Raw genomic sequence first — 15,186 nt, 5'->3', positions numbered from 1 at the left:
AAACAGAATATCTTCAAAGTACTAACACAAGGGGGCTGGGGATTTAGCTCAGCGGCACAGCACCTGCCTGGCAAGCACAAGGTTGTGAGTTTGATTCCTGGTACTGGAAAAACACCAAAACCAAAACAAAAAAAAAAAAAAAAAAGAATTCAAGATCACACACACAGAAAGGAAAATATTCTATGTTCCTATTGGACAAAGTAACATTATTAAAATACTTTCCGAAGCAGTATACAGATTCAATGAAATCCCCATCAAAACACTGACTTCTTTACCGAAATAGGAAAAAAAAAAATCTTAAAGTTCTTATAGAACCACAAAAGAGCCAGAATACCTGAACCGTCCTGAGGATAAACAAAAGTTGAAGACATCACAATTATCTTGTTTCAAAACACACTACAAAGCTCTAGTAACCAAAACAGCATGCTGGCGTAAAAAGCAAAACAGACCAATTGTACAGGATAGAGAACACAGAAATTAGTCCATTTACATACAGCCAACTGAGTTTTGATGAAGGCATGACAGACATGCACTGGAGAAAAATGTAGTCTCACAGTGTCTAGATACTGAGTCAACCAAAGTGTGCATCAGTAGATTAATGGACCAAACAGTGTAGTATTTATACACAGTGGAATAATAATCAGCCAAGAAAGCAACTAAATGTTGTTATTTGCTGCAACCTGGATGAAACCATACCAAACAAAGTAAGTGAGACACAGAAATAGGCCTCCCAGACCTCCCCCAAAAGCAAATCTATCTCAGAGAAGAGGAGAGTGGAATAGTGGTCACTAGGGACTTGAAAGGGTAATGGGAAGGGATAGGCTGGAAATACATATGGGGCACCAATGTTCACTTAAATAGAAGAAAGTATTTCTAGTATGTGATAGTCAGTAAGGTCAGTATAGTCAACAAAAATCTATGATATATTTTTAAAAATAATGAGAAGGACCTGAAGATTCTTAACAAATAGAAATGATTGATGTTCAAAGAGATGAAAATACTAATTAGCCATATTTGATTATTTTTTTACGTAGTTCACAAGTATGAAGGTATCACACTGTACACCATACATATATACCAGTCCTATGTGTCAATATATATATATATATAAAAAGGTGAGCATTCTGAAATTTAAAACTTTCAAAGGTACACTTTGCAGCAGTAACCCCCAAAGATGTGTGCTGATGAGAACATTTGAAGAGGCCTATTTTGACCTTGTGAGGTTTCTGTTTCCTCTTAGGCAACTCATGCAGTTAGAGAATTTCTTCCATTCAAAGGAGAGGCTGTAAAAATTCGGGAAACTCTGAGCAGGGTCTTTACCAAATGTCCAGTTCTCCCAAACTGCAGTTCTCCAAAACTGTACCCTAACTGCCATAGAAGCAATTAGTCATGTGTGTGAGGGTTTATTTCTACCTGCTCTTTTCCATTCCCTTGGTCTATATGTCTGTCCTCCTGCCAGTACCATACTGCTCTTATTCCTGTAGCTTTGTGATGAACTGTGAAAGCAAGAAATGAGTCCTCCAACTTTGTCTTTTTCTGAGATTGTTTTGCTATTTGGCTGGGGTGAGGGGAGGGGCATCAATGGAAGTTTTCACTATGGCAACTATGTATCAGGTGCTTTGGGAAAAGATATTTTAGTCAGAATAGAGACCATGTATATTGTTAGTATAGACACGCGGTATTAGGTATTTTGGTGGCAGGGGAGATAAAGAACAGGAAATGGATTGGTGTAACTGAATAAGGGTTTCTTGTATTCAGGGTTGTTGGTTGGGCCCACAAATATGTTTTCAGCCTTTTTGATTTGGAAAGTTGTGATGAAATAAATAGCAAAATGGAGGACATGGAGGAGGTCTGCCGGTCTGTGGATGAATGTACCTGAATTTAGTTTTAAGTACTGAGACATGAGTTCAGTTAGTGAGGTTCAGCCAGCCCTCAGAAATACAGACATGGAATCAGTGAGCTCCATGATAATGGTGGTGTTATGTTCTTTATAAGTGGTGTATTAATTTAGAATTCCTTTTTTAAATGTAATGCACTTGTGGTTACCATGGAGGCAAAAGCCAGGTTGAGTTGGGGCACCCGTCAAAATGGAGATCTGGTTAAAGTCAGCTTCCAGAAGCTTCTGTTGCTTGTCTCAGTTAGGAGTAAACAGAGTGCTCCATGGCTGTTGACATGTGTTTTATTTTGAAGTGACTATTATTACTCTGGTCTGAAATCCTTAGCCTTGGTCTCTTGGAGCCTAATGTTCCTGTTCTCCAGCTGAGAGAGACTAATTCACCATCTTGTGTTGTAAACACTCACTCATTTTAACTGATTACACCTCCAATGATTCTCAAATCACTGAAATTACTAATTGCTATTCCTTACACATCAAAGAGTGAATCCTGAATAATTAACCCCAAATAAAATTAGATGAATTGGCCCTTTTAATTAGAGTCCCTGCTGCTGTTTGTTCTGAGCTTCCTTTTCTTACTGTTAAGAGACTTTTAGAATGATTAAAACTATTTAAGACTTAAACAGCCAGTGACCTTTAATACAATATAAATCCGTGAAAGCAATATTTCAGCTAGCAGGTGGTGAAGTAAATTTTTAGTGCAAGTACCTGTCAGCTCCAGTATTCCTGTGGGGGAAAAAAAATACATGCCAAAAAACAACCACCTTGAAATGAAACGAGTGTCTCTATTTGATTATTTTTAAAGCATTTATGCATTTGCTAAGCTTCAGACTTGATGAAATAAATGGCAAGGTTGAAGGAGAGTGAGTAATGGTTGGCATCATTTTATATAAATAGTAACAAGAATTTCGCAGTGAGAAGAATTTGCAATGCATGAAAGATGAAAACGGGAGAGACCACAGAAGGCCCCCAGCCTTATTTGCCATTCTTGTCCTTTGGAAAAGTTCTTGAAGCAGGGGGGAGTAGGCTCTAACATTGGGAAAAAAAGTTTTAAGGGATTTCATTGCTGCTGATCGTCAAGCTGAGCTTGCTGCCTTATGCCTGCTCGTTCAGCCTGGATTTTGCTGGAGATATTTCACAAGCTTCCGCTCATCCTGTGCAAGTCTGCTAAAGCGTAAGAACCTCTTCTTCAGTCTCCTGAAGTTTTGAGCAGGCTTTCTTATTATTCCCAAGAAGTCTCAGTGTCTTGATTTTACTGTGGTAATTGTGTCTTCAGCTAGAAGTTAGGTTTGGGGTCACACTGGGTGTCTTAGTGTGATTCCAGGCTGTTTGGCTATTTCCCACATGGATGGAAGTAATTCCATCTACAAAATGAAGGAAGTGCGCTCGTTCAACGACTTGCCTCTCTTTAAAATTTAACAGAAAATATTGACTTTTAATTTTGAATAAAATTCATTCTTTACAGACCCAATGAAAAAGTAGCACAAAAGATTCTCATTTAGCTTTGACTCACTTTTGCCAAATGTTGACATCTTCTACAACTACAGTAAACTTACCAAAACCAAGTAATGAACACCAAGGCAAAACTACTTACTAGCATGGACTTTCTTCAGAATCCATCAGTTGTCGTATTAATATCTTTTTGTTAGTGCAGAATTCTACCCAAAGTCGTATGTTCTATTTCCCTGCCATTTATCCCGAGTAACCTATAATTTCAGATGGGTGTTCAATCTTTAGTTTTCCAAGCAGTCAATGATGAGTAACCAGGGCTACATATCAGAATCATTCAGGAAGCTCTAGAAGGTGCCTATATCTGTATCTCAGCTGCAAAGTTGACTATTTAAGTATTCTAGAGTGGGACATTGATTTATGTAGTAAAAGAGAGCAAATGCCCCTGAGATTTATCCCCACCTTCAGTTCAAAGCCAGATTGTCTCCACACCTTAGCCGCTAACATGTCGGGCCTCTGTCCATGTGTCTCACCTTCTCTGTTCTAATTTCCCTCCTGTCTTCATTCCTGTCTCTGCTTTTGTGGGATGAAAGCTAATCCTCCAAAATTTCTGGAAGATTTGGAGGAGTTTCTGGATACCACCTGGGCTCTGGATGCAGTTGAGAGCTCTCCTCACATCTGTCATGGCAGAGGAAAGAGCAAGTACAGTGCAGGTGATGTGAGTGTTTCTAGGAGGTGAGGTGTCCGTACCCCAGATGGTGACTTAAGCACGAGGACTTAGTTACATGATCTCAGCAAGAAAATTCACACAAACATACAAAACTATCTCCTTTCAGACGGAAGTTGTCACCTGCCCAGCTGTGAACGTTGTAGTACATCTGTGACTCACCAATACCAATCTGTTGGTACTAGTGGGTCTAATTACTACTCGGGGATCTAAATTGTGTCAGTAATTGGAAAGGGCTGGATTTGACTGTGGACAAAGTACATCTGTTCATCCTGAGTTCAATTCAGTTTAATATATATTTATGTTAATTATAATTAACAGTTGTGACATTATTACTATTTACCAAGCATCTCTTGTGTGTTCTATATGCTTTTCTTAGAGATTAATAAAATAAGAGCCTGCTGTTGAGGATCCCCTAGCCTCGCAGGTGAAAACAATAGATATGCAATTAATCTAAGTGCAGAATCATGCTAAAATAGAACTCAGTCAGAAAGGAACAGTGTATTGTTATTGAAGATGAAGATGCTTTGCTCAACAGGTGTATATAGCAAGGATCAAATAAGTTAATTGTGCATTTAAAGCATTTTTAGGGTAAAAGCATAGTCCCCCAGGTCCTATGATCCTCTTTGGAGGGAAGGTATCCTTCTGGCCTCAGTGGCTGCCAGTGATCCTCTGTCTTTAAATGGAAAAGATATTTTTGGAAGATACTCTCAAAACAATCATATTTGCTTGCCAGTTGCTTTTTTGAGTGGCAAATTAAGATTTTGTTTTTTGTTTCCCTGGGATACTGCGTCATTCTCTGTCCACAATATGAAGTCTTGAATTTTTATTTCTTAATTTATTTTTTTATTTTTTTGAGTGAGAGAATTTAACTTTTTAGTACTGGGGCTGAAGATATCTCAATAGCTGGTAAGATTGTGCCTCACACTTCACACATTGCCATATTTATTTTGAATGCCCTTTTTGGGAAGTCAAAATATATGATGTGGTTTGGTGTTTTCATAGCAATTACTATGCTTTTGTAAGATGAATGACACTTGATGGATTAAAAATGGATTTTAAAATGCTGTTGAGTTCTAGTTCAATGTCAGAACCAGACTTTTTTCCTTTTGTCATATTATTTCCTATTTGTTCAATATTTCCAATGGAGAAATAGAATGAATCCATTATCCAGTGAATAGAAGTCAGCGTGTGACGAAGTACTACGATGTGGTCAGATGTGGTACACTAAGGTGTTCCACATTTGTGCAGAGTATTTGTTCTGTAATTAAACAAGAGGACTATTGAGCTCAGCGAAGCTCCCAAGATTCTATAAGAGCTAAATACGGAGTGAAACGGTCCAATTTAAAATCACAGCAACGTCATCCGCTTTAAAGATTCTTCTTGCGCTTAATTTGAGGATTTCAAAGAACATCTGAAGCTAAGTTATTTAGAAAGATGACAGCACATTATATTTTGGCTTTGGTAAATATAGTGATGTATTAAAATTAAACACTGGGTTTGAGTAGATTCTGTGATTCATTTCAGAGTATCTTTTTTGATTCTTAAAAAATGCATGGCTACAATTCACATGCATTGTATAGTAATTAAATCAAAGGGAGAGGGAATTATAAAACAGCACATCCCATGAGTTAGAGACAATGTCTTTTATATACAGGGCTATAGAAAACTGAGAGCATATTGCAAGCATTCTTCAATAGCAGGATTTTTTTTTTTTTACTTGAAAATAGATCAGTTTTTCCCGTTCTTCCCCCAAATGCTTCATGAGGACTCATTGCCTCACTAGATGTACATCTTTGCCCTCATGCCATCTTGCAAAGGTATTTCTCAACGTTTTGAAACTTGCAACATCTCACTAAGGCCCAAGCAGTTCTGTTTCCTTTCCTTGATCTATATTTCTTTATAGTATTTACACCATTTGATATTCAGTATATTCCATTTACTTATTGCTTAATATTTTTCCTCTTCCTTCTCTAGGGTGAATCCCATGGGCCTAGCCCTTTTTGTTTCTTTTATGTATTTTATGTTTGTTCCTTCTTCCCCAGGGTCTGCAGTAATGTCTGACACAGAAAGCACAATAATGTCTGACATACAGAAAGCATAGAACAGGAATAAGTAGAAGTCAGATATGTGCTGATGTCATAATTTTGATGGCTATGCAATATTCCAATGCATAACTAACAGTTTTTTTTAACAAATTCCATATTGGTGAGTCTTCTGACTTTTCCCACTGCATTTCATTGTGATGAAGAGTCTATAGTATGCTTCTGTGCACACTTTTCAACTACGTCTGAATAGGATAATTCATTAAAAGGGGTATTGCTTGGCCTAGGGCTGCAGCCCAGTGGCAGGGTGCTGGCCTGGCATGTGTGAGTCCCTTGGTTCAATCACTGATACTGCAAAACAAACAAGCAAACACATAAAATGGATATTACTGAGTTAAAGCTTATAAATGTTTTTGAGAACTTGATAACTTTTGCAAATCTTCTTCAGAAATTTTAATGTCACTTCTACTCCTAGTAAGAACATCTAAGCATACTGGTTTCCCTACACATCAATATTTTAAAAATTATTTATTATCTTTAATTGACACATAATAATCAAACAAATTCCTATAATGGTGTATGTGATGTTTTGTGATGTTATATACACATACATAAAATCCAAAGAGGGTGATTAATGTATCCATCACTGCAAATATTATTCAGTTGTCGTCATTATTTTTCATTTTAGTCCTTTCTTTAAGTTACATACTCTGTTAGAAAATTAAGTATCAGAATCAGGAATTTGCTTTTCAGTTAAATAGCAGAAGATAAACATGGAAGAATGATAGAAAGGTTAATTTTGTAGTGTACAGCAATACATAACAAGCACCTGGAATCTAAGAATGTCTAGCATGTTAACTCACATAGTGAAAGCCAACACCATGCACTTCTCATGTACAGGGAGTGGATGTAGGATTTACACGGATGGGGTTCCGTCATTATTTTGATGACCATGAGGACAGGCAACCTGGAAAGCCCAAGCCTTGCCCTGATAATAAACATTCTCCCAGCGACCGTTCCAAGGACTGTACACTCAAAGAACAGGACAAAATGGGAACCCTGATGCTGCTTTATTAATAGTTCCAATACTGCTTGATCTCTTTTGGGAGAGAGGTCTTTGGGTGCACCAAGAAGGTACATAGGCTTTGGCTTTAGCAATGCGCAGGGTTTTTTTTTATCCCATCCCTTTCTCTCAGGAGTCAGGATGTGCAGGTAGCGCAGGGTTGGCAGGATATAGGATAGGATCCTGGTATTCTTCCTTAGAGCCAAGAAGAATGTTCCAGACAAAAGCTCTCTGTTCTCTGCTGGGAACCAGATTCTGCATAGCACTGAAACAATGAGTATAAGCGAGAAGGTTCTCTCTAAAACTAGGGTGCGATTGTGCACACGTGATCCCATCTCCTTAGGACGCTGAGGCAGCAGAATTGCAAGTTAGAGGCCAGCGTGGACAATTTATTGAGAGACCCTGTCTCTCAATATATAAATTAAATGAAACTGAGACCCTGGAGTAAGAGCCAGGTCCCTGAGATTAGTAATCTCTCCCTTGTCAGAGAGGAGGGCGGAAGTGGGCTGTGGAAGAGCATGAAAGTGCTTCATCTGCGATACAAACAACCTATTTAATAAATCTGAGTGGTCTCTTTCTTAGTTTAGTTACAGTCCGTGGAGTCAATAGATTGAGAAGTGATGCATGAAATAAGATTTATCCCCCATCATTCTCTTCCACTGTCATATCACAGCATTTCCTGGTAGTTTAAAAAAACTATACTCAATTGAACATTTGGAAACAGCAGTTTTCTAGGCAATGATATTTCTCTGTTTTGTGTACATGTGGTGTTTTCAAAATATCTTGCTGGCACAGAGAATCCTAGGACTGCTTTCAGTACCTTCAGGAGTGCTATGGGCCAAACTTGAAATGCGAGTTTAAGGCTCCCTCAAGGGCAGAACATGAGGAACTGAGCTCCCTTTGTCCCACTTTGAAGTAGGAGAAAAACAATACAAATGAGTCAAGTGATGACATTAAAATCTGCATAGTGAAAAAGAAAATTTCCTTTGATTCTTGTTCCTCAGTTGGAAAATTCCGGGACCTGGAGGCAACTTGATATTATCATGTTCTTGGAAATCTATTGAAAAGATTCTGCATGATAACATATATGTAAATGTGTAGGGATTATTGCAATATTATTGCAATATTATATATGTTGTCTGTTAAAATGATGAGCTATAAAGGAATATTCTTGTAACTCTTATCTGAGTTAAGATACTTTGAAGAGCTTTTCAGTCCAACTATCCCAATTTATTCATCCATCCCTCCAAAGTACCTATTTTCTCTCCCTTTACCATATTTCTCTTCTCTAGGCATTTTCATTCTCCATAGTTTTCACATGTGTGCTCTACTGCAGAATGCTGTACAAAGACCTTGATGTTGAGCTTGAATCACTGAAAATTTTGGTCTGACTTAGTAACTGATCTAAATAAAGCAGATAATGATGATGAAGTTATCACTAGGGCTTTAAGCAATCTGTCAAATTCTGCCAAGAACGATGATGTCTGTTGGTTTTATTTTTTTAAAAAACACATATTCCATTTTCCTCTTCTACTTCTTTTCACCTTCTCAGACTATAGTCTGTGCCTCACTATGTTCTATTAGAGAAATAAAATGAAGAGGAATAGAGTTGGAAAAAATTCCGGAGAGAGGCAATTGTAGTTTCCATTTCAAAACTAATTTGCTGTGACATTTTGGATTATTCATGTGGCTTCTGTGGGCCTTTGTTTCTCCTTTTGTAATATGATCTCCGAGACTTCATTCAGTTTTATCAGATACTCTCACAGTTTCTCATGACATAACAGAATCTGGTGAATTATAGGTGTACTCAAAAATCTTCTTTTAAGGTGAGCATGAAAAGATCCAGATCCAGATAGAGCATTTGAACTTGAGTATTAGATTGTGAACTTCAAGTTAGTAGTCAAGCCTAGCAAGCATGAGGTCCTGAGTTTGATTCCTGGTACCAGACCCCTCAAAATGAGCAGTAATACCTTCAGAACCTTACCTTTTCTTTGTCTCACTACTGAAGACTATGTTGCATGGATTTTTGTCCTATGTAATGACTTTCAAAGGCAGAAAAACACTTGGTGACTGTTATTTCTTACGGCTTTTCAATATTTTTTTCATGCAGTCTCTGGCCAAAGGAGAGTTTCTAAATCCTGGATGCACATTATAATCCCCTGGATTTTCACAGAGTACTGGTGCCTTATCTATTCTCCCCACTCCTGTTACCAAAACCCCAGGATTGTGATTGAATTGGTAGGAGATAGAGTGTGCACGTCAGCACTTTTAGATAATATTCCTTGGTGATTCTAGTATGTAACCAGTGTTTATGAAAACTTCATGGAATTCATAAATATTATGAGCTAAAGATATTTCCAGATTTTTGCTACCTTCAAGAGTAAGAAAAATGGAAAAAAAATGTTAATATGACATAACTTCTTGAACCTTTTAATGCAGTGGGTCTACAGTAGGAATAATATGAAATTGTGCTTAAGGTAGTGAATCTCAGCGTGTGTTCTCAGACCCAATAGTATCACTATCACGTGAGAACTTACCAAAAATGCAATCTATTAGACCCTTCTCCCGCCTGAATTAATCAGAATTTATGAGAATGTGATCCAGAGATCTGTATTTAGCAAGACCTTTCAGAAATCTTGATGAACACTGAAATTTGAGAACTACCGACATAAGGGTTGTGTGCTTTAGAAGTTGTATGTGAAAATCTTAGCACATTGCCTGGTACACAGCGAGACTGTCTTAAGTTGAGTATTCTAGCAGGAGTGCATTTGACTCCTTGGCAATCTGAGTTTGGCTGGGGGATGGACGTAGGACCTGTTGGCTACTCTTCAAATTCTAACACTGTTATTTATAAAGCCAGTGGAGACCAAGGGAGCATTTCAGTGGTGTGTCAGAAGGACCATGCCCGTGTGCCATCTTTTTACTGTCCCTTTCTTTCATTCTTAGTCTCTTCTTTCTCCAAAGATCTCTGCTGTAATATTTGCTACTATGTAAGAGGAACTAAATCTTGAACAGCTGAAAGGCAAGGAAAAGCCACTTACTCATAAATGGAGGAGAATACTTTCTGAAAAAAACCCAAAAACATTATTTTTAAAGGGAAGAGGAAAATTATTTTAAAAAGTATTAAAAGAGGAAGTTTCTGTTTATGCAATAAAATTTCCCAAAAACTCTTTTTAAAATATTCCATACCATGAAATGTGTAGCTCATAGATGTATGTTTATATCTCAGATTTTAGTGATTAGATGTGCTTTTAACAACTGTTCTTGGTGGTCAGAAATGTTGCTATTTCTTGATATCCTGAGCCTTGTTACTTACTGCCAGGATTGTATTTAGATTTCCATTGAGTCTTTTTTCTTTTTTTAAGAGCAAAGAACAAACACAAAATAACAAAAACAAAAATAAAACAACCCAAAACAATGAAAATGATACACAATTTCAAAACAAGGTGATAGAAAATTAATAACAATTGTCATATTACATATTGTTCTCTTGAAAGTAGTTGCTTAGATTACCAGATACAGGTTTGCAAGACTGATCAAACAAACATTAACTCTTCCTTTCAGTAAACCAATAGAAATTAATGCAATCTTGAATATATATATATGCTTATATATATATATTCCCTTCCTTCTTTCTTTTTTTCTCTGATATGCCATCCCAGTTGTTCTTTCCTTATGAGCAGTTTCTTTCCCTTTCACAATATCTATTGTACCTTTCAAACTTTATTTACTCTGTCAGGCTCTTACACTAGGGAGACAATATGCTGTTTACACATGTGAGTCTGACTTATTTCAGTTATGGGTATGGCCGCTAGTTGCATCCATTTACATATATAAGCCTTGAGTTTATCTTTCTTTGTAGCAGAGCAATACTCCATTGCATAAAAATACCACATCTTTTTTGTCCATTCCTCATTTGATAGGCATTTGGCTTGTTTCCAAGATTTTGTTATGACAAATTATGCTTCTATAAGCATGAGTGCATGTATCTAGCTGTGGTATGATGTTTCTAATTCTTCTGGGAAAATACTCAGAAAGAGAATACCTGGATTAAATGGAACCTCTAATCCTAATTTTTTGAGGAATCTCTAGACTGATTTCCAAAGTGGTTGTACCAGTCTACATTGCCACCAATAATTCTCATGTATGCTGCATGTATTTTTAAACTTTAGTAAATTATATTTTAACCAAAGAACCTTCCATGAATGATACAATTTAAACTCTTTTCTAGGTGACCATCACACTAGAGTATTCCACACTTTTCCCATTTTTATCACCTACTGATATTATTTTACTTTCCAGTGTATTGCAGTTTTATGGCTTGCATTTTGTTCTCTACCTGCTGAAATTTTTTTGCTGATATACCTATATTTTCCTGCTTTTTCTGCCCAAAATATGCTTGCTCTGTATCTCATAAAGTTCAAGGACAATTATATAATTCAGTAAGTCCCCTTTGCTTTTCTTCCTGGACATAAGCTTCATTTTGTGGTGATTTCCAAAAGTTCTGTTTTGTATTTCTCTTACAATGTATCTTATATTTCCCTTGCTTATATTCATATTTTTTCCTCCTGTACTTGATTACAAATTTATTGAGGGCAAGCAAATCTTACGTAATTTGTTAATCCCATTCCCCGACCCAAGCACATTTTCTCCTCTTGCGAAATTTATTTGAACCCGCTAGACTAGTTTTTTTGTGCCACTTCTAAATATCAACTCTGTTCCTCCTTCCTCAGAAAGTTAAGGCTATTAATTAAACTGAGGAGAGCTGAGATAGGGAATAATTGCTATCCAAGGCAAAAAAATTACACGTCAAAGCCAATTACAAAGGGAGCAAAATGCCAGCAAATACATCTTTTAAAAAAATTATTAGAAAACTGCATCCCTGTTAACGTTATGTGTGGATTTCCTTCTGCAGGTGATTTCTTCCCACCCCCTCCTCCACCTCTGGAGGATCCCAACATTCTTCCCTCTGGATCTGGAAACTTCCCACCTCCCCCAGCCCTTGATGAAGGTGTTTTCAAAGTGCAGGTAAGAGCTATGGTTGAAGCCATGTTTATAAGCCATGCTTGGAAACTCATGAATTCATTGATTGTTTCTCCGGTGGATAAACATTTGTCCAGAGCCTATTCAGAGCTTTGCAGCTTGCAAGGAGCTAAAGCACTTCAATACAGAATGCCCAGCTCGGGCTTCTCAGTGTTATGCTGGCTTACACTCTGAAGCCCTAGAAATCTTTTTACCTACTAATTTTGTTTCAAAACCAAAGCAATTTTTTAGGAATGCTGTTTGAAAAGTCCACATTTTCTCATTAACTGAGGGACACCCAGGCCTTTCTATAGCCTTTTTCCCCTGCTCTAGCCACAAGCATTGCATCCTAGAAGACTAAGGCTGATATTTCAGCAGTCTGCTTGGTCAGTGCGGGTCCTAGTTTGTCAGTAACATCTTTCTAACAAAAGCAACAACAAAAATCATCAGGGTTTTCCGAGGCTTAAGTTCAAGGGTGTGTATTTTAGATATGTATCGATTATGTCGAAGTACGGTGCTCCAGAGAGTGCAGCTTGCAAAGAAATTTAGGGGTGAACCCAGAAGTGACCTTAGAAGTACTTCTTTGGCTGATCATAGTTATCTGATGACTAGTGCCACCATTTAGACTCAATATGTCATACGCATCACCACATACCACTAACAAAATCATAGAAGTATTGTTTTATTCTTAGATATGATGATGTTAGTATAGCTATACTGCAGAATAAAATAGGGTACATGTCTTTTAGAGAAGTGTTTCCAGATGCGTGGAATGGCATTTGGAATTTGCTTTCAGATAGCAAGAGTATGAAACTATTAAATGAGAACACGGGCAAAAAAGAGGTTAGTTATAAGTTTACAACCATTAGGTTCCATCTACCCTTGTAGTGTTTAAAATTTTGCATAAAAAGTATAAAGGAAGAAAGGCCATAGAGATGAACTGTTTAAGCAGGACAGTCTGTTTTCTTGCTTATTTTCTTTAAGTACTGGGTCAAGGGAAATAAAGAAATGATTCCTTCATTCCACAAACATGTTTCCCTAAATGACCATTATTCAAGTACTAGAAATTCTGTAGCAAAGTAGATGAATACAGCTTGTGCTCCTGGAACTTAGGGGTTAGCACCTTAGTGGGTATAAACAAAGTATGCATTATAATGTACAGAGGAACTGGGTGTTAGGGGAAGTCAGGAAAAATGGATACTCCCAGAGTGAGTGTGGTCAGTAAGGTCTCACCGAGAAGGTAACATTGAAGCAAAGACTTGAATGAGAAGAAGAAGGAATGAGCCATATGGGTTTCCTGTGGAGATTTTCATGGAGTTGATGTCATTCGAAGCTTTTAATAATATTGATCTGTCAATATTAGTAAGTACCAGATATATTGCCAAGTTTCAGTTCATTTTTGAGTCTAGATCTTTTGAATACTATTACAAATTTTGTGTTTTGCATAAATAGCACAAGTTTCCTATATTTCTTTTGCTCTGAGCTATGAAATCCAAAATTCAGATGTCAATAAGCCAAGATTTCTACAAAGTTTATGTTTATTTTAGGTAGAAGAACCTTTAGCTACAATATGCAGTATAAGAACCATTGTTGAACTCCTACTATCTCGTATGATGAAGCTCTGCATCATTTCCAATGTTTATTTTTTTATTATTATTCGTTACTGTCTTTGATTGTTTGATCAACCTTACATTCTTCAATCTGGTGGACTGAGCAACTTTGTTGAAGATAACAGTATGTAATGTAGCAACCATTGTTAATTCCTATCATTTTGTTTGGAGGTCACCTATCATTTTTGTTTTTGTGTGTGTGTTGTTTTGATTGGTCTTCATTGTTGTTTTGTTAATTTTTTTGTTTTGCAAACAAAAAAATTTTAAAAATAAGTGCAGAATAATAAAACCCCTTGATTTTACCTTTTATATACCTTTGGTCTTATTTTGTCTGTGACATTCTTTGCGTATTGTTACTGTGCACAGTTCAAAGAGTCACTTGTCTTCTCACCTGGATTGCTATGGAAACTATTTTGTTGCATTTTAAAACCTTTACTTTTGTTAAAGTTGTTTGACCTAATGAATGAAAACTTGTGTTTGAAAACTAGTCGAGCAGCTCTTCTCATTGAGCAAATTTGATCGGGCCCCACTTGGTTCCATTGTATTTATAGTTTTAACAAACAAAGGTAAATACACCAAGTTTTGATAATTAGAGGACATAAAAATGAATTTGAGATTGTTAAATTGACATAGCTTTATGTACGGAGATTTTGATATAATAATAAATATTAGTATCCAAAACTAAAAAAAGCAAGAATAGTAGACTTCACTAGTCAGTCCCATTAAAACAAAAACCATCATTACATCCCTTCCTTGAAAACAGGATGCCTTTTCATTTGCTCGTGACCTCTTTAATTTTTTTAATCAATGTCAGGTATTGTTCATTTTAGAGCTCTTTTACCTCCTTTGGTAAAATTCATTCATAAGTGGGTTATTTTATTTCTGTAGCTATTATAAAGGGGACTTTGTTTGTCCAGTAGTTTGCTTTTCTCAGATAGAGACACTACTGATTTCTGGACATTGATTTTGCATCCTGCAACTGTACAAAATATATTTATTAATTCTAATAGAGTTTTGTTGCATCTTTAGCATTTTCTATATATATGATCATATGGTCTGCAAATAGGGACAATTTGACTTTCTCATTTCCAATTTGGATGCCTTTTAATTCTTTTTTTACCCAATAGCTCTGGCTGGGACTCTCAGTCCTGTGCTGAATAGAACTGGTGAAAGTGGCCATCCTCATCTTGTTCATGAGGCTTTCATAAAATTCCAGAAAAGTGTCTTTCTGTGTGGACTTTGTTCTGATAAATGTACTCAAGCCATGGCTTTGTTTTTGAAGAGGAAGGAAATAAACAAAAAGCCTGTTGCCATGTTGGCTTATGTTCTCCGTAAAACAGAAGGGAGGGAGATAAAAAATAAAGTGGGATTTGCCA

General features: G+C 36.8%; 1 protein-coding gene across 1 annotated transcript in view; it reads left to right on the top strand.

Annotated features, from left to right (window-relative positions):
• The window catches only part of Lpp (LIM domain containing preferred translocation partner in lipoma), a 619,705-nt gene that overhangs the window by 263,406 nt on the left and 341,113 nt on the right, over nucleotides 1–15,186 (top strand). Inside the window, exon 5 of the mRNA XM_005383241.2 lies at nucleotides 12,094–12,206. Within this exon, the coding sequence (XP_005383298.1) occupies nucleotides 12,094–12,206 (113 nt within the window). The remainder of the gene's footprint in view (nucleotides 1–12,093; nucleotides 12,207–15,186) is intronic.

This window comes from Chinchilla lanigera, unplaced genomic scaffold, assembly GCF_000276665.1.
Source record: "Chinchilla lanigera isolate Chin_1 unplaced genomic scaffold, ChiLan1.0 scaffold00019, whole genome shotgun sequence".
Lineage (NCBI taxonomy): Eukaryota > Metazoa > Chordata > Mammalia > Rodentia > Chinchillidae > Chinchilla > Chinchilla lanigera.
The sequence above is the reverse complement of the archived record's forward strand: the minus strand, read 5'-3'. Positions and strand labels throughout refer to the sequence as shown.